The following is a 21153-nucleotide window of genomic DNA, read 5'->3' on the forward strand; positions in this document are numbered from 1 at the left end:
CCCCTACTCTGTCTCCCTCTCAGCCTTCCTACTGTCTCAATAAAGAACCTTCTCTCCTGTGTCTCCCCTACTCTGTCTCCCTCTCAGCCTTCCTACTGTCTCAATAAAGAACCTTATCTCCTGTGTCTCCCCTACTCTGTCTCCCTCTCAGCCTTCCTACTGCCTCAATAAAGAACCTTCTCTCCTGTGTCTCCCCTACTCTGTCTCCCTCTCAGCCTTCCTACTGTCTCAATAAAGAACCTTCTCTCCTGTGTCTCCCCTACTGTCTCCCTCTCAGCCTTCCTACTGTCTCAATAAAGAACCTTCTCTCCTGTGTCTCCCCTACTGTCTCCCTCTCAGCCTTCCTACTGTCTCAATAAAGAACCTTATCTCCTGTGTCTCCCCTACTCTGTCTCCCTCTCAGCCTTCCTACTGCCTCAATAAAGAACCTTCTCTCCTGTGTCTCCCCTACTGTCTCCCTCTCAGCCTTCCTACTGTCTCAATAAAGAACCTTCTCTCCTGTGTCTCCCCTACTGTCTCCCTCTCAGCCTTCCTACTGTCTCAATAAAGAACCTTCTCTCCTGTGTCTCCCCTACTCTGTCTCCCTCTCAGCCTTCCTACTGCCTCAATAAAGAACCTTCTCTCCTGTGTCTCCCCTACTCTGTCTCCCTCTCAGCCTTCCTACTGTCTCAATAAAGAACCTTCTCTCCTGTGTCTCCCCTACTCTGTCTCCCTCTCAGCCTTCCTACTGTCTCAATAAAGAACCTTCTCTCCTGTGTCTCCCCTACTCTGTCTCCCTCTCAGTCATCCAACTGTCTCAATAAAGAACCTTCTCTCCTGTGTCTCCCCTACTCTGTCTCCCTCTCAGCCTCCCTACTGCCTCAATAAAGAACCTTCTCTCCTGTGTCTCCCCTACTCTGTCTCCCTCTCAGCCTTCGTACTGTCTCAATAAAGAACCTTCTCTCCTGTGTCTCCCCTACTCGGTCTCCCTCTCAGCCACCCTACTGTCAAAATAAAGGTAAAATAATAAGGTGAGTGGACTGCCCACTCTACTGCATCTCACCGTCCAGCTCACTCTCATGCTATAAAAGTGTGACTCCTACTCTTACAACATTATTAGTGACATTATAGTGAAACGTGTTACGGTACAGTATTGAAGTTATTCAATATTACAACAACACCAATATTTCAATTCAATACTTGAACTCAAGAATTGAGCTTACAAGAGAGTAAAGTGCAGAGTATTGAATGCTAGGCAGCATAATATACACAGCACCTTTCTCCACCGCTCCTCTCCACTTCTTAGCCCAGTCGCTGAGCTGGACAGCGTAGCTCCTCTCTATCTTGGCTCTCTCCTGGAAGCAGCTCACAAGCTCGTTACACAGCTGGTGTCCATCATCGATCCGCTTCACCGTGCGCTTGTAGTTCCCCGGCTACACACACACACACACACAATGAGAAAAGTGGACAGGAATGAGAGAGAGAGCTTGGCCTGGGGCGAGTGACTACTAGGGGTGGGAATCACCAGTTTCATCATGATACGATACGATATCGATTCTTTGGACAACGATACGATATTTGCCGATATCACAAAGTCTCTCACGATACAATACGATACGATTAGATTCAGGTGCCTGCCATCGATATGAGATGATATCATATGCCCATTTAACACAATCAGTAACATTTAGATCAACAAAAAAAAGGTAATGAAAATATCATTTGACATTTGTATTTTTGAGCTCTTCCAGACATTTAAAGGAAAATCAATCTATTGTTTTTAATACAAATAGACCTCCTGTTCACTGTAAAGTGCCACGTTTTTATATATTGAGCTTTAAACTTTAAGCTAAATTTTTTGGAACTCAAAACTCACAACCTCCCTCTCCCAAACCGTTCCTACAACAATTTGTTGATGTTGCATGATCATGTATAGGCCTACATTTATTATGTATTATATTGTTTATGTTTAAATAACATTTAAACATCAAACTCCTCTGACCTCATCTGGTCTTTCCAAAGACACACACACACACACAGAAAGGGAGAATGCTATGCTGTAACGTCTACACACACGGAGCTACTGCTGTTGTTCTTGGGCGGATATGAGACTCGCCACAGGATTTTCAAAATAAGAGTATCGATATGAATCGATCTTATTACATCGCATCGATCCGATTCGATTGTTGATAATTACATCGATGTATCGATCTGGATCGATGTATCGTCCCACCCCTAGTGACTACTAGACTTGCTGCAGTAGTCGTGGTTACCGGTGTTACATGTTAAATGGTGCATTTATAGAACAGCTTTTATCCAAAGCGCTTTACAATTTTGTTCCTCACGTTCACCCATTCACTCACACATTCACACACCGAGGGGGCGGAGGCGACCGACCATGCAAGGTGCCCGACCTGCTCATCAGGAGCAGTTAGGGGTCAAGTGTCTTGCTCAAGGACACTTATAAGACGCGCCGCCCGTGAGGAGCGGGAATCGAACCGCAAAACTTCCGATAACCAGACGACGGCTCTACCTCCTGAGACACTGTTCGGTGTTCAGGGCATCAGGTACATTACATGCCCACCGCCACCACCGGTGTGTGTTTTTTTCCACTGTACTTTATACAACATTATGACAGCATTATGAACTGAACGTGTCTGCGTGGACAGCGGATCAATGCTACAGGTCTGTGCAGCGGAGTCACAGTGGTGTTTAGCTTAAGTGCCACTTTCACTTAGGAGTAGATGTTTGCGTGAAGGGGAGAAAGGAGTTTTAGCGTCGTTTTGTAAGATATCCGGTGTCACCGGTAATAGCCGGTGTTGTTGTTGTGAATCATGGGTTTATTAATCATGGGAAATTTCACCATCGCCACGGTAACCCTGGTTGTTCCAACACAACAACGCGAGCAGAAGTGCATCCATAAAATATTAAAAGAATCCATTAGGACATGTTGGGTTGCCAGACTCAGTTATCAGTGATCGGCCTTCTTTCAAGACATGCTAATGTGATAATGTGTGGACTGAACGGCCAACTTCCGACGTGTTCTTCGTCGTGTCGACGGTAATCGGAAAGTGGCCCTAGTGACATCATCTCACTCCATTGGCAGAAACGTTCACTTGTTAAAAAAAAAACGACAAAGAAAAAAACAAAGCTGTTCTAGGACATGATTAGCCTACATTACTATAAGAGGGAGATTTATTTTGCAGTGTGTGGCGGCGGGTGCGCGGGTTTGCAGGGGGGGGGGGGGGGGGGGGGGGGGCTGCAAGGGGAACCATCAGTCAAGCAGGAACTCATAGTGTCTTTATGTTTCTCTCTAAACACCAAACAGAGCCGAGGTCGGCATCTAACCCGACTACCTTGGCTGCCTCAGACGGTCCGCCGTGAGCCTGCGTTTCCTGTCCCCAGAGCTAGACGCACCTCCCCAGCTCGTCTCAGAGCTAGACGCACCTCCCCAGCTCGTCTCAGAGCTAGACGTACCTCCCCAGCCCGTCTCAGAGCTAGACGTCCCTCCCCAGCTCGTCTCAGAGCTAGACGTACCTCCACAGCTCGTCTCAGAGCTAGACGTACCTCCCCAGCCCGTCTCAGAGCTAGACGTACCTCCCCAGCTCGTCTCAGAGCTAGACGTACCTCCCCAGCTCGTCTCAGAGCTAGACGTACCTCCCCAGCTCGTCTCAGAGCTAGACGTACCTCCCCAGCCCGTCTCAGAGCTAGACGCACCTCCCCAGCTCGTCTCAGAGCTAGACGCACCTCCCCAGCGCGTCTCAGAGCTAGACGTACCTCCCCAGCCGGTCTCAGAGCTAGACGTACCTCCCCAGCCCGTCTCAGAGCTAGACGTACCTCCCCAGCGCGTCTCAGAGCTAGACGTACCTCCCCAGCTCGTCTCAGAGCTAGACGTACCTCCCCAGCTCGTCTCAGAGCTAGACGTACCTCCCCAGCTCGTCTCAGAGCTAGACGTACCTCCACAGCTCGTCTCAGAGCTAGACGTACCTCCCCAGCCCGTCTCAGAGCTAGACGTACCTCCCCAGCTCGTCTCAGAGCTAGACGTACCTCCCCAGCTCGTCTCAGAGCTAGACGTACCTCCCCAGCTCGTCTCAGAGCTAGACGTACCTCCCCAGCTCGTCTCAGAGCTAGACGTACCTCCCCAGCCCGTCTCAGAGCTAGACGTACCTCCCCAGCCCGTCTCAGAGCTAGACGTACCTCCCCAGCCCGTCTCAGAGCTAGACGTACCTCCCCAGCTCGTCTCAGAGCTAGACGCACCTCCCCAGCCGGTCTCAGAGCTAGACGTACCTCCCCAGCTCGTCTCAGAGCTAGACGCACCTCCCCAGCGCGTCTCAGAGCTAGACGCACCTCCCCAGCTCGTCTCAGAGCTAGACGCACCTCCCCAGCTCGTCTCAGAGCTAGACGTACCTCCCCAGCTCGTCTCAGAGCTAGACGCACCTCCCCAGCTCGTCTCAGAGCTAGACGCACCTCCCCAGCTCGTCTCAGAGCTAGACGTACCTCCCCAGCTCGTCTCAGAGCTAGACGTACCTCCCCAGCTCGTCTCAGAGCTAGACGTACCTCCCCAGCACGTCTCAGAGCTAGACGCACCTCCCCAGCTCGTCTCAGAGCTAGACGTATCTCCCCAGCTCGTCTCAGAGCTAGACGCACCTCCCCAGCTCGTCTCAGAGCTAGACGCACCTCCCCAGCTCGTCTCAGAGCTAGACGCACCTCCCCAGCTCGTCTCAGAGCTAGACGTCCCTCCCCAGCGCGTCTCAGAGCTAGACGCACCTCCCCAGCCCGTCTCAGAGCTAGACGCACCTCCCCAGCTCGTCTCAGAGCTAGACGTCCCTCCCCAGCTCGTCTCAAGAGAGCAGATGTATCATGTACGGTGCTGCGGTCACGGTTTCATATGAACGCTCCATGCTCTCATCACATGCAGCAACAGAACGTTCATCAACGTTTTCATGTTACATGGTGGAGCAGAAAGGGAAGCCATAATACCTCTAACACTTCCTTGTATATACACTTGTTTTAACATTTTAATCCAGTTTCTTGTTCTTAGTTCATATGGTTATTCTAGTTGTGTTGTTTTTGTCTTCTCTGTGTGAGCAAGCACCAAGCCAAATTCCTTGAACTTGCTAAAGCTCTTGGCAGATAAAAACCTATTCTGAATAAGTAGCGTGTGCGTGCGTGCGTGTGTGTGTCACCCACCTCCCAGAAGCTGTCACAGCTCCCTAGGTCGCTGAGGTCTCCATTAGAAGACATCTTGGGGTCGCCCTTACAGCACGGAATGGTGGCGGCTGGAGGAGACTGGGGGTCGAGAGGAGAGAGAGGGCTGGTCAGAGAGATAGATGGATGGACACATGCATGCATGATACACACACATATATTATATACTGTTATATATTGTACATATGTCTAAACTGAACACTGTGACCTCATTTTTTTTACTTCTAATTTTACTATGTTATTTTATTTCATACTTATCTTGTCTTGCACAGTCTCTGGAACGTAACAGTAAGAAGCATTTTGTATAAAAGTATTCTGTACTTCTGTATGACAAATATTAAAGAAACTTGAAACTATACTGTACACTAGGGGTGGGAATCGCCAGAGACCTCGCAATACGATACTATCGCGATACTTGATATATCGCGAATATTGCGATTTTTTTTATTTTCTTTGAACAAATGTTTTTTATTTCCCCTTTTCTTAACATGAAACTAGACAAACAATACAGTAACAGTAATAATCAATGATAAATCACAGGACAATAACAGAAACAATAATAACAATAATGACTGTCCAGTAATTAAATCAGAATGAATGTAGATTAAAAGACAATACATGGGCTCTTGCTCGCTCTCTTTCCCCTTCTTTTTTTTTTATACATTTTTTTTTCTTTTTCTTTTTACTGCAAAGTAAAACTGTCAACATGTTTTATCTAATAAAATAAAGTTCAGTCTGTTCATCTCACTTCAATCATTTTTATTGCAGAACATGGTATTTTCTCAAGCAGACGGATGTAAACACTGTAATCTGTGTTGCATGTACCTGACAAACTGAACTGTTTGTATTACAGTCATATTCCAACTTAACTGAATTCACATGTGTGTGTGTGTGGACTACTGTACTATTACAGGTATTGAAATGAACAATGCAACTTCCTATACAAAAAAAAAAAAACGTTTTTTTTATGAATAATTAAATATTGATACAGTATCGCCACGCAAAGTATCGCGATACTACTATGTATCGATTTTCCCCCCACCCCTACTGTACACACAGAAAACTGAAGCAGCCATGTATTTTATAAATTTTAATTAGATTCAAATGTATTGTCATTATGCAGCATAAGTACAATGTGCTGCACAATGTACAAATGGCACAATGACACTGACTGCACTGCACTAGTCCTTACTGGAACTCTGCACTCTTCACTTTATATATATATATATGTATTTAATTGATTAATCCTCCACTGCACTGTTTTTTGTCCTGTGTCTGTGTTGGTGTTTGTCGTTTACTGTGAAAAAAGAAAGGGAAAAAATGCATACACTGTATTGCTGCAACAATTACCAATGTGTTTTACACAAATGGCTTAATAAAGGAATCTGAATCTGAATCTGAAGTACAGTACAACGGAAATAAGTTTGGCATCCAACCAGAGTGCAAATGTAGCAGTAAAGTGCAATAGTAATATACAAAGTAGGCCTACAGGTGGTTAACACAATCTGCGCCGGAAACGAGTTAACTCGTTATTGCCCCGCCATGCGTTCAGCGCCAGAAACGAGTTAACTAGTTTTTGGGATCGTTATTTTGTTTATCTATTCATAATTCATAGCTGCAGCCTCTGGTATAGCCTTCAGACCCTGTCTGAGCTGGCAGACGGTCAACACTGCCCTCTACTGCCAGGCGGAGCTATTGCATCTCATTGAAAATGGGCTGGTGTGTTTTAGGAGCCGATCTGAGCCGGGCGGGCGGGCTTTAAATACTCAGGCGAGCCAGTTCTATACAACGATGGCATCGAACAGTAACCCCCGCCCGCCCGTCATTGTGAAACGGTCGGTAGTGTGGTACGGGCCTCCACGAGCAGTATTTGGAATTGCGATCAGATATTTGGATTATTTCTTTTGCATTACATCAGATACAAGGTAAGAACAACATTATATATAAATTTGATCGTTGATCTGACATTTATTTCTACCGCGATCACAGCTATCTGTGTGGACCGTGTTGTGCTTATTACCGTTGACTGCGGTGGGGGGCGGGGGTGGGGGGGGGGCGAGCGCCCTGCTACAACGGTCATTTCATGTATGCACAACGAGATATAATAATGATAATCTAGCGTTGATTTCAGGATGATTAGATAATCAGCCGAAAAATGTCAACGTGATGACTGGATCACAGTCAAATTCCTTTTTCTCGTCTTTTTCCTGGAATTACTGAAAAGCACCCAAACCATACTCTATTCAAAACGGTATAAAACGGAAATGTACGGATGAAAAAACAATCTGTCTCGGGCATGTTGACTGGAAGCAACTCACTGAGACTCTACGGCGTTATTAGACCCATAGATATAATATAAGATATATTTTAAGCACTCGCAAATGTCGCAGTCTAAAACTATATCCATTGAATAAGATCTGGCGATGAAGGGGGATCAGCGCCCCCTGCTGCTGGCGGTCAATGTGTTAAGAGTTGTAGTAGATAAATAAAGACAGTATGACTACTAGTGGACAGGTGAGGATAGGTATATATGCGGTGGGAATAAATATATATAGTATATACACAGCATATTATAGCATCTGATCAGAATTTTTTAAGTCTAATTACTGGGAATTAGATTGTATGAATATCCCTTTAAGACAAACGCATATTATGCGTCCGGCTTAAAGGGATATTCTGACGATCTAATTCCCAGTAATTAGACTTTTTAAATTCTGATCAGATGCTATAATATGCTGTATTATATAATAATGCTATATTAAGACAAGATAGATATTTCACTATAGCAGACGTTCCCAAACTGTGGTGCGTAATGGTGTTAAAAAAAAAAAAAAAAGAGAATCATAAAAATCTTAGTCAAACCTTTAGTATTATGGATATTAAACATGCTGGCAGAGTACATGCATCCATGTTGTCGTGAACATTTTAATTAAATAAAGAAATTCCCTATCCATAGTCGCCGTGGGAAGAGATAAAATAAAAAATGTAATCTGTGCACGGAGACCAGCAACAATCTTTTCGAACAGAAACCCATTGGGGGGGGTGCGTCAGCTAGGTCGGGAGGTGACAGGGGGTGCACGGCCAAAAAAGTTTGGGTACCGCTGCACTAGAGAGGGATCAGCCATGTCTACAGCACCCCGTCAACGACTCGCTCAATGCCACTTTAACGGAGAAAGATGAAGCGGGTCATCAAAACAAAAACACCCTGCTGCTGTCTATATATACAACCCTGGTCTCCAGCATGAGAAGAGCACACTCTGCACCCACTATGCTCTGCACCACGTGCACTCAGGCTATTTAAACCTGTGGGACTCTCCCAATTCAAGGCTGAGGCCCTGTCATCAAGTCCTCCCAGTAGCCACAAGGCTATTTCTCCCCCCCCCCCCCCCCACGCCATCTGGCCAGTTGCATTCACACCAGCCTGCTCCATTACCACACCTGGAGGCTATGTTATCAAAGTCCCATTCACACACACACAATGGGCCTCGTTTATCAATCAAGATAATATAGGTACAGGCATTGCTGATGTTAACAGGCATGTTTGTTAAAGATTCTAAGCGTTGGCATGTGTGTTTCATATCTTGAAAAGGCCCTGGGTTTTTAGCATCTTTCGATGTCTAAGTATATATATATATATTAACAAATAAAGTACTATGACACCAACAAGCAGCACCATGTTTTACCACATCCACCTACTGTGTCCACACTAATATTATGTGCCTCTGTTATACACAACTCTCTAGATCATAGGTGTCAAACTCACGGCCCGCGGGCCAAATCCGGCCCGCCACGTCATTTGATGTGGCCCCCCAAGAGCTCAGGTAAAAAAAAAAAAATTTTTTTTTTTTTTTTTACATTAATATTGGGTTAAAAAATAGCAGTGTTAAAATAATTGTGGGTTAATGCGTTAATAAAGCTTTAACTTTGACAGCCTTAGTTATTACACATTCTTACACATACATGTATGTTGAACATCTGAGGTAACAAAGGAAAAAAGCCAAAAGCACTTACTCCTCAGACATTCTTTGACAATTTTACAGCCCAAAATACAAAAAAGATCCAGGCGGAATAGGTAACAAAGGGTTGAAGAAATATTGTCTGAACTGTCAGATGCAAACTGGCTGTGTGACATAACCGAGCATCTCGCTCAATTGAATAAGAAGCTGTAGGGACGCAAACAAGTCCCACCCAAAACTTGACCAATATAGTTGTGAACTGAGACAACCCTTATTGTTATTTTTGAGTACAGTTACAGTTGTGTGTTCATGCAGACACATAATAGCAATTTCATCACGAATTGAAAATGGGGGACCCTTATGTAAACAAGTCGAAAGTCTTTCTCTGGTCTGCATCCCCTTAACAATTGTGTGTATTGAGCTGTACTGTACTGTACCCATTCTGCAATCTGTTAATTAAAGTTAATTAAACTATCTTCCATTAGTTGGATGTATGGCCTCTGCAAGGTTGTGTGCAGCCATTTGTTTTTGTAACATCTGCTACATCTGTCCCACGTGTTCTTTGCAGCTCACAGTTGTTAGTTCTGCCCCTCTTGACTGTGACAAAAAGGTTTTGAACAAACTTAATGTCATAGCTTGTATTTGATGATATTCTTATTTGTTATTTACTTGAATGGTTTGATCATTGATTGGTGGAGTAATATGGGGTTCTGATAAACTACAATTATTTGTTAAAATAACATAAGCTAACATATATTTTTACATTTATGCAAATGAATATGCAATATGTATAACTTGAATAAGTAATAAATACAGAAACACCATGTTTAACAATATGTAAATGTGTAGCTACATTTATTTTACATTACATTAACATTTATACGGTCTTTGGCCCTTTGAGGGCAACCATAATGCTGATGTGGCCCTCTGTGAAAATGAGTTTGACACCCCTGCTCTAGATAATAGGGGTGGGAATCGCCAGAGACCTCACGATAAGATACTATTGCGATACTTGCGTCACGATAAGATAGTATCGCGATACTAAATATATCGCGATACGCTGAGTATTGCGGGGGGAAAAAATATATTTTTATCAAATTTAATTTATTACCTTTTTTCAACTGCAAAGTAAAACTTTATCAACATGTTTTATCTAATAAAATAAAGTTCAGTCTGTTCATCTCACTTCAATCATTTTTATTGCAGAACATGGTATTTTCTCAAGCAGACAGATGTAAACACTGTAATCTGTGTTGCATGTACCTGACAAACTGAACTGTTTGTATTACAGTCATATTTCAACTTAACACACAGCTATCTGCCTCTGTTATACACAACTATCTAGTTAACACACAGCTATCTGCCTCTGTTATACACAACTATCTAGCTAACACACAGCTATCTGCCTCTGTTATACACAACTATCTAGCTAACACACAGCTATCGGCCTCTGTTATACACAACTATCTAGTTAACACAGCTATCTGCCTCTGTTATACACAACTATCTAGCTAACACACAGCTATCTGCCTCTGTTATACACAACTATCTAGCTAACACACAGCTATCTGCCTCTGTTATACACAACTATCTAGTTAACACACAGCTATCTGCCTCTGTTATACACAACTATCTAGCTAACACACAGCTATCTGCCTCTGTTATACACAACTATCTAGTTAACACACAGCTATCTGCCTCTGTTATACACAACTATCTAGTTAACACACAGCTATCTGCCTCTGTTATACACAACTATCTAGTTAACACACTGTTATCGGCCTCTGTTATACACAACTATCTAGTTAACACACAGCTATCTGCCTCTGTTATACACAACTATCTAGCTAACACACAGCTATCTGCCTCTGTTATACACAACTATCTAGTTAACACACAGCTGCTATCTGCCTCTGTTATACACAACTATCTAGCTAACACACAGCTATCTGCCTCTGTTATACACAACTATCTAGTTAACACACTGTTATCGGCCTCTGTTATACACAACTATCTAGTTAACACACTGCTGCTATCTGCCTCTGTTATACACAACTATCTAGTTAACACACTGTTATCGGCCTCTGTTATACACAACTATCTAGTTAACACACTGCTGCTATCTGCCTCTGTTATACACAACTATCTAGTTAACACACTGCTGTTATCTGCCTCTGTTATACACAACTATCTAGTTAACACACTGCTGTTATCTGCCTCTGTTATACACAACTATCTAGTTAACACACAGCTGCTATCTGCCTCTGCACCACTGTTATACACAACTGCCTTCCTCCCTCTAGGGAGAGATCGAGAGGGGAGAGCTGTGAGGAGCTACAGTGAGGAGAAGAAGCAGACATCTTAGGCAATGAAGGAAGACATGATGAGGAAGAGGAAGAAGAGGCTGACTGACTTAATAAAATGCTTTTCTAATCCAAGCCTGTCGCACACACAGAGCATGGAGCATTGGAGCAGCGTTTAAAACCCATTCAAGTACTGTATATAAAGCCAAACACCAGCTTACACTAATTTCAGCAAACACTACCATACAAGGTTCAAGGTTGACACATAAGACGCTACACTTTTACAATTAACCCGGTTTAATTGGATGAATTGGTTACGGAGGGTAGCCCTAGCAAGTATAAACCACCTCACGTCAACCACATACCTCACCAGCCAAGGCTGCTATGGACCACAGCAGTGAAACCACGTGAAACCAGCAGGGAGTACGTCTCAGTTGAAGCATTAGCATGAAATGCAAACCATTTGAATTCCAAGTTGGTTGTGGTCAATCGAGCAGGCTGTAATTTAAAATTACCATGGTATGTATTTTGTCCAGCTATTTCAAATGTTAAACATACATTAAAATCAACTATATCTTAACAGGGCGACAGTGGCTAGGCTAGGTAGTAGGTAGAGCCGTCGTCATGGTCATCTGAAGTTTCCCGGCACGATTCCAGCTCAGTCTGTGATCATCAAGCTAATTCCAAAGTGCAAGGATCATGTGGGCTTGATTTACACACAAAAGATATTGACAATCTTATTTAAACACACTGAATAACTAGGAATTGATCCATTGACACAGTGGATACCGGAGGGTTGATATAAAGACAGAGGATCCTGGAGGGTTGATTTAAACACAGAGGATACTGGAATCTGTAGATACTACTAGTACAGTAAACACGTTTAGCAATTATGCCACATCAATGTGGAACGCCCTACCCAAAGCTGTAAAGGAATGTGAATCACTACCCACTTTCAAAAACACTCTCAAAGAACACCTACGGGAGACTGCAATTCGAAACTGGCCCCTGCAAATGTCCTAACCCAACCCCCTCCAATGTACAGTAAATGACCAAGTATGGCTTTGTCAATATTCCAATGTACAGTGTACAGTGTCCCCCCCCCCCACACCCTACCCAACCCCACCTACCCAACCTCCTCCAATGTACAGTTTCTACGTCAAAATGTATACTCTCTTTTCTGGACTATTTTTGTATCACAAACAGTACTGTATTTGCAAATCTGGTATGTCATAAATGTATAGATGTAGCAGTACTGTCTATCTGTACGTCGTGTGTGTCATATATGTTATGATGAATTGAAAATGGGGGACCCTGATGTAAACAAGACAAAAGTCTTTCTCTGGTCTGCATCCCCTTAACAATTGTATGTATTGAGCTGTACTGTACCCATTCTGCAATCTGTTAATAAACTTTTCAATCAATCAATCAATCAATCAAACATAATATCCCTTACCCACTCTTACTAGTTACGCTGCTGGCCAGTATGACTTACTACCATAGTGTCTACCAGTTACTACCTGTATCACTGTACATATTAATACTACAACTCTGTACATACATCTGATTAGCACTATTACTCAGTAGTAGCCTACTAATTTATATCCAGTTTTATCACCTGTACATTGTATATTACTATTGCACTTTACTGTTACTTTTGCAGTCTGGTTGGATGCCACACGTCTTTTCGTTGTACTGTACTTGTGCTGTATGATGACAATACATTTCAAACGAATCTAAAGTTGATTTAAACACAGAGGATCCTGGAGGGTTGATTTAAACACAACGAAACCCGGAGGGTTGATTTAAACACAACGAAAACCGGAGGGTTGATTTAAACACAATGGATTCCGGAGGGTTGATTTAAACACAACGGAAACCGGAGGGTTGATTTAAACACAATGGATTCCGGAGGGTTGATTTACACAGCGGATCCTTCTCCGATGTAAAGCTCCATCCTGAGCTGTGTGATGTTGGGGCTGGATCTGCTGTGCGTCTGGTCTGTTGGTGACAGTCAGTCAGAGTTCACTCTGTCCTCGTTTCTGTACACACCATACATCCACTTCCTCCCCGCCGCCTCCTCATTGGAGGAATCCCTGTGCCAAGGCCAAACTACTTCCTGTGGCAGACACAACAACCTACCAGGACGAGGAGGAGCCAGCCACTTCTCCAATGTGTGTGTGTGTGTGTGTGTCTGTCTAAGTGTCTATGTACAGCATGTGTGTCATGAGTTAAAATTAAATGAAAAAATATTATACGTTTTTTTTTTTTTACCAATAGTCGACTAACGGCACATTTTGGCCAATCATAGTCGACCATCCAAATCCTTAGTCGGGGACAGCCCTACAATGTACCGACACACAGTAATGGACTGTTAGCAGCAGCCCACTAAACTCCACTATCTACTTTTGAGGTTTACCCCGTCTGTCCGACATGAACTCAGCAGACGGTCAATTCAAACAGAGAACATGATTTCCACTGCGATGGCTTTCCAATGGAGACGGGCTAAAAACACAATTGATCTCGTTTCAGTGTTTCGTGGCTCTTTTAACCCCCTCTCCTCCTGCTGTGCTCAATTGTCACATCTCCCGTTAATGTTTCATATAACGTATTTGAGAGCGATTCACATCGGCAGTGCCTGCACACCAGTCGTATGGACTTGTGTTTGAGTTGCCATTGCATTGTGCGGTCTGGTCTGTTGCACCTTCCTGGATCAATATATCGCAAAAAAGTCTGCAGGGAACATTGATCAACTGTTCATTTAATAGTGATCACAAAGAGCTGATCAGAGAGAGTTGTCCATGGTGTTTTAGTAAGAGTTCACTTAACTGGAATGAACATGGTGGCCTCAGTGTTTGATGTTTCTTCTGAAGTGTTTGCCAATTATATTTAGAATGCAAACCAAAGTTGGCCATTACTATAAACTATGGAATCAGATAGTTCCACACATAAACGGGGCCAACCGTACCACACATGACTAGTCCTAAGTAACTGTATAAACCTTCTGTGGCATATGTAGCATCAATGAAGGGAAACAGATAAATGTATAGAAGTAGGCTATTATGAATAAAAGGTAACTAAGGGAAGTGAGAGGAAAAAGTAATGCTGGAGAATAGGTGACAAAATATTATGAAGATAGGTCAAAGGTCAGTAACTCCTTCCATGTTCTACAGAGTATTCTATTAAACACATGTTCATATAACCCCTTAAGCCTGAGCGGTCCGGTAAGAGATTGCTATCACGCCATAAATCAATCAATACAGAACGTATTAATTATTGAACGGCAACAACCAGTATACTGGTTATTTGATCGCTTTTCCTTTTTTTCGATATTTGTATTCATTATTCATCCAGGGACCTTGGTGTTACCATAGGGAATTAGTCTGAGTTCGCCAAAGTGCAATACCGGCCGCATCCAGCTAGACCTGCGGTATCAAGCACCCTTTGAAACCTTGTATCTTGGCCTGTGTAATGGCCAAATGTCTCCGGTTTCACTTTTCCTTGTCGGCCGAATGGAGCGGTTCTCCCGGTTCCATTGAAGCACGTCAAATATCCCCAATCCATATGTTGTGGTGGGTTATGCCGTGGACCAAATGGACATCGGATGTACCAGATGGCGATCAAACAATTGGAATATTATTTTTGGAATACTCCCGATCACAGGTAAGGACTATCTGACGTCAATTTTAGCTTGATCCTGCAATGCTTTTATACCGATCGGGCTGATAAGCGTTCTTAGTGTTCAATACGAATGCCGTTACTGCCAATCAAATAATCAGAAACTACCACCCCCCCCCCCCTTTCATGCATTCATGATGGAACATAATATCTATGATATAGATTTGATTTGCGAATAATAGCGTGTACAGGCAAGAAACGGCATCGCTTAGAGTAGGATTCACGTACAGTATGAGGCTATAACACAGCCTTTCAGGAATTACCCCAGACCACGCTATAATGATACTTATATTCACCACGGTATATGTATGGATGGAAAAATGTATTCTTTTTCACATATTGAACGATAGATAGGTGATGTCAAATGGGTCATAGTATTGAATCCATAGCTATAATATAGAATATAGTTATAGCTCTACAAACAAGGTGACGCACTCCTATCTTTTAGCAGTGCTGACGGGCTCCGTCTAATTCCCGACGGGGAATGAGTTAAGTGTTATTAGTGAAATATGAGTTTATAGAAATCGAGTCGGAAAAAGGCGCATATTGACGAGAGGACATGGCGCAACCTAACTTGAGTGTAGTCTTTTGAGAGAAGAGACCCAGGGCTTTCGAATTTCATAGAACTACACTTCCCAGCTCACACCAGCCCGTCAACCATCTGACATTCAGCGTGAAACTTTTATTTCTCCCTTTATTTTCGGGATCATATCTCACGGGTGGAACAAACCAGAACGTTATTGCCATAAAATAGAATGTAGTTAGTTTCTCTACCTTTCTGTGAACATCTAGCAAAAACGTGTTGCAATCTGATGAAAAATGGCGGAGCAATTTACATTAGAAAAGTAACTGTACAGTACTAGGGGTGTAACGGTACACGGAAGCCACGGTTCAGTACGTACCTCGGTTTTGGGGTCACGGTTTGGTACGATTTCGGTACACAGGAAAACAATATTTATGATTATTATGTATAATAATTATTATAATAATAATTATTATATATAATTATTTTGTATTAAGTTATACTTAGTTCCACCTAGGCTTGCTGCGGTAGTCAGTCAGTGATAACGGTGTCATTCTGTGTTCAGGAATCCACTTGAGTAAATGAATTGCCTAGACTGCCCCCACCCCCCACCGTTGTATAGTTTCACTTTCACTTCTAGAGTAGATTTAACTTCACGTGACGAAGAGAAAGACTAGAGAAGAGATGCCATGTTACACAACAATGAGAGGATTTATCACTATTTTGGATTTAAAAACCGTAGCAGCTCGTCTGGAGAGGAGCTCAAAGGACCAGTCCAGATCAGCAAAAGTACGTTTGCGTGTTTTTTTTCCATTTTTTCTCTCTCTGATCAGCTGGAAAGTAGCGCAGAAGAAAGTTGGTGTGTGTGTGTGTGCGTGTGCGCGTTAACATTATTATGCGAACAAGAAAACAATGAAAATGTTCAGCCTATTGTATATGCTGTGTTCCAAACATACTGTATCATTCATGGTTGGTTTTGTTTCAGTGACACCTGTAGGTAAGGGGAGGAGAGGAGAGGAGAGGAGAGGAGAGGAGAGGAGAGGAGAGGAGAGGAGAGGAGAGGAGAGGAGGAGAGGGGAGAAACAGCCGAGTGCAGAGTGCACGTTCATTTGTTCTGTCTGCTTGTTCATGCCTTTACAAGCTTCAGCGTTTTATTCATCATCTAAATGTGGCAATCCAAGCTTATATGCAACGTTAAATGAATGACCTTCTGTGTTAAGACTAGGGATGGGTACCTTTCACATTTGAACCGATACCGGTACCGGTACCTGTGAATCGATACCGGTACCCAACGGTACCTTTTTTCGGTACTTTAGTCTCAAGAAATGTAAAAAAAAAAATCCAAACTTCAAATAACTACAATTTCGACAGTTTTCGGCTTGCCATTGCTCCGACTGCTTTGTTGTTGAATCAAGTCAAATCCTAGGTAAGCATATATTGTGCGTGTGAACGTTGACATGAAAAGAAAGAAGTTAAAAAAAAAAGGGAAAAAAATTAATAATTTTTTTTTTTTTTTTTGGTTTCTCACTTGATTCGATACTCGGTAGTACCGACGTGTTTCGGTTCGGTACCTCAAAAGTACCGAATTCGGTACCCATCCCTAGTTAAGACTGTTAGTAAGCCAGTGTAAAGTAAAGATATTGAGCATAGATTTGTCAAATGTTCACCTAGTCTGTATGAGACGTATTCTTCGTATGGCTGCACGTACCACACCGTGAGCCACGTACCGTACATTCACGGGACGAATACACGTACCGTTACACACCCCTAGTACGTACAGTCGATTTCATTCACGGTTCTTGCTGCCCTGTCAGGGACGCCTGGTGGTAGTAAATCCAGATTGAACTCTTGCCATTGGAAAGAGAAGATTTGGCCCGATCCATAGATGTGTGACTTGGCCATAATAAGGTCATTCTATATTCATATTTCAAATTGCATATGTCCGGATGGCAAAATCTACAAAAAACCCTGTAAATCATCTCCCCTTTATTCATTTGCTTAGATTTTCTGTACACATGATCTCAAGAAGGTGCTGAATGAGCTCACATCTGGTCGATGTTAGCATGGTGTTATTCACCATCAAAGGTGATGCCCCTAGAACATGCAAATGGACCATGTAGAAGTGGAGCAATCTTCCATTTACTTTTTTTTTTTTTTTTTCATTTTAAGGAAATATTCTGAAAATATGGCTAGGGCTTGAGAGGTTAAAGGCAGCTTTGTGTTAGGGTTTGTGTGTTTTTACTGCAAACTGCACATCAGCCCCAAATATCAGCATACTAATAATCAGTATCGGTCCTGAAAAAAAAACATATTGGTCAATCCCTGATTTCCGGCCAGAATGGTGCGATTACGGCCAGAAGGACGTCTGCCTCCACTCAAAATCTCTAACAATACGGTGGTCTGTCAACGTGACGTACGCGCCATTATTGTTGCCGTTTGGTTACCGCTGTCTCTAGCCGACATAAAGTGCTAAACCTTTGAAGGCGGCATGGTGAATAGTTGGTGCTGCTGCTTGAAGCTGCTGTCGCCAACTAACTACTGTGGAAGCAGCTTGTTTATTCATGATGCGGTTACAGAGTAGCCTTCATGAGCATTCTGAGTACACTGTGTTTTAAGTGTCTGCAGTGTGTGTTCAACACAGGCTAAAGCACTATCACTGCTATGATAGACCGGATAGCTTAAAGAGGAGACTATACTGTATGTAGTCATTTGTGCTAATGGCTAAACATAGCCATGTGTGTGTGTGTGTGTGTGTTGTGTCTGTGTGTTTTGTCTGAAGGAGTGAGTCACAGACAGTGACATTTGAGATGAACTGATATCCGTTTGTTGACACTCCCACGGCAGTGAGCAACACGATAATACACAATACTCTCCAGCAGATCAGGACAACACGATAATACACAATACTCTCCAGCGGATCAGGACAACACGATAATACACAATACTCTCAGGCGGATCAGGACAACACGATAATACACAATACTCTCAGGCGGATCAGGACAACACGATAATACACAATACTCTCCAGCGGATCAGGACAACACGATAATACACAATACTCTACTCTCCAGTGAATCAGGACAACACGATAATACACAATACTCTCCAGTGGATCAGGACAACACGATAATACACAATACTCTCCAGCGGATCAGGACAACACGATAATACACAATACTCTCCAGCGGATCAGGACTAGGGATGCACCGATATGAAAATTTGCCACAGATACCGATACCAATTGTTCAACTAACACAATCGGCCGATACCGATATTTGTGGCAAAAAATATATATATATATATTATAATATATATATATATAATATAAAAAATTATGAAACTACTGTATATTTGTATGTCTCTAAATGTTTGATGAATTGAAAATGGAGGACCCTTATGTAAAAAAGCCGAAAGTCTTTTTCTGGTCTTCATCCTCCAGTCCACTGAGCTGTACTATATTGTACCCATTGTGCAATCTGTTAATAAAGTTTTCAATCAATCAATCAGACAAATGTATAGAAAAGCTTTTATTATAACCATATAACAAAAAATTATATTATTGTTTATGAAAATGTTTTAGCCCTATGCTTGACTATTATTTTAGGCATGGCAACAAATAAAATAATAATAAAATAAATAAAATATTAAATAAATAAATAAAATAGGCTACACGTCTCTTTTTGTGTTACAAATTGATATGAACATAGGCCTCTTTACTTACTTAAAAAAAGGAAACATCAAGAAATATGTTTATGGTATTAATTCCACCATGCCATGTGTGTTTTTATTTTATAATGCTCATGAGTCATGATTATTGCTGAAGTCTGAGTCATACAATACTCACTGGCTTTCAAAAACGTTTATGAGTTTTAATAAGAGAGCACTATCTCTCTCAACCAAAGCAATGCAGGTAGATGGCAACAGAACAATTTTGATTGACAGTCGATTCTGCCAATTACGTCACACCGCTTGCACCCGCCTCTGCTGTTCTTACCACCAATCGGCAATCGCTTATTTGTTTTTTACTTCCGGGAAGTCCGCCATTGATCTGCATGCGAGAACTACAACAAACTAATAGCTAATAATGCTAGCTCCCCGCCGGCCACGAGTAGACTACCAGCGCTCTGCAGGATGACCAAACAAGGCATAATGATTTTACTGCAACGAATGTTATAATAAAAGCTTTTCTATACATTTATCTGATTAAAAACTTTATTAACAGATTGCAGAATAGTACAATTCAGTACGGGCTCTCTGAGCAAAGGAAGGAAGTGAGAGATATGAATGAGTAATGCTTGCTATGTTCGGGTAAATTATGCTGATGTTATTGAACGTGTAACTATATAACGTTAATGCCACAAAATGAATGCCTTTGTTAATCATAAGTAACTTTGATGCAGTAGCTTGTGTGTGCAGGTCGCTTGACTGAAACTTTTTTCAAAGTTTGAACGTGTGGACCAGATTGACGGATATTTATGGGACACTGCCATCGGCACATTTGAGCTTATCGGCCGATAGGCCGATGGCAGTCAACAAGGCACTTATCGGCCGGTACAGATACCCGACCGATATATCGGTGCACCCCTAATCAGGACAACACAATAATACACAATACTCTCCAGCGGATCAGGACAACACGATAATACACAATACTCTCCAGCGAATCAGGACAACACGATAATACACAATACTCTAGTCTCCAGTAGGGCTGACCTTCAAGTTTTTTTTTGGAATTCGAAGCTTCGGGGCCGAGATTCGATTTTAATTTGAAGCTTCGAGATAAAATATATATATATATATATATATATATATATATATATATATATATATATAATATATATATATATATTTTTTTTATGTTGTTGGACTTGTACAGAACTTTGTTCAACTTTGTCAGTGCTGTAAAGTTTAAACCTTTTTAAATCTTAGACAAACAAAACACTTTGCTTTCATGAAATATTGTAAGCCGTCATTTGAGGTGTTATAAAAGCAGCACAATGAACACAAATCTGTCAGTGCCGAGTCCGACCTCATCTTAAATAACAAACAGCATTGCTTGTTGTAGTTAACAAAGAGAGGCAGAGTTGATTTTACAAAAAAAATAAAAAAAAATCATATATATATAAAAAAAGATTTAATAATCGAATTTTATTTTCATATTAGAATCCCATGCCCATCGAACGAAGCTTCGAAGTATTTAAGACAGCCCTAGTCTCCAGCGGATCAGGACAACACGATAATACACAATACTCTAGTCTCCAGCGGATCAGGACAACACAATAATACACAATACTCTAGTCTCCAGCGTATCAGGACAACACAATAATACACAGAGTTGGAAATGAGAGAAATTATCTTTCTCCGGTTGAATGAAAACTATGAATCTCCGGAAAGTTACCTTTACAGGGACTTTCTTTTTTTTAAGTGGTTTTAAGATAAGATATTCATTTATTGATCCCCTTGGGGAAATTCAGGCATCATAGCAGCATGGGGGAGGGGGGTACAG

The 21153-nt window shown here is 42.3% G+C and overlaps 1 protein-coding gene across 2 annotated transcripts in view; it reads right to left on the minus strand.

Annotated features, from left to right (window-relative positions):
• The window catches only part of pacsin3 (protein kinase C and casein kinase substrate in neurons 3), a 98503-nt gene that overhangs the window by 50246 nt on the left and 27104 nt on the right, over positions 1 to 21153 (minus strand). For both annotated transcript variants that reach the window (XM_084337356.1, XM_084337355.1), the window contains 2 exons: positions 5170 to 5268; positions 1256 to 1412 (listed from right to left, as the gene is read on the minus strand). In XM_084337356.1, the coding sequence (XP_084193482.1) occupies positions 1256 to 1412; positions 5170 to 5223 (211 nt within the window). In that variant the 5' untranslated portion in view covers positions 5224 to 5268. The remainder of the gene's footprint in view (positions 1 to 1255; positions 1413 to 5169; positions 5269 to 21153) is intronic.

The sequence above is a fragment of the Notolepis coatsorum genome, assembly GCF_963971535.1.
Source record: "Notolepis coatsorum genome assembly, chromosome: 20".
Classification (NCBI taxonomy): domain Eukaryota; kingdom Metazoa; phylum Chordata; class Actinopteri; order Aulopiformes; family Paralepididae; genus Notolepis; species Notolepis coatsorum.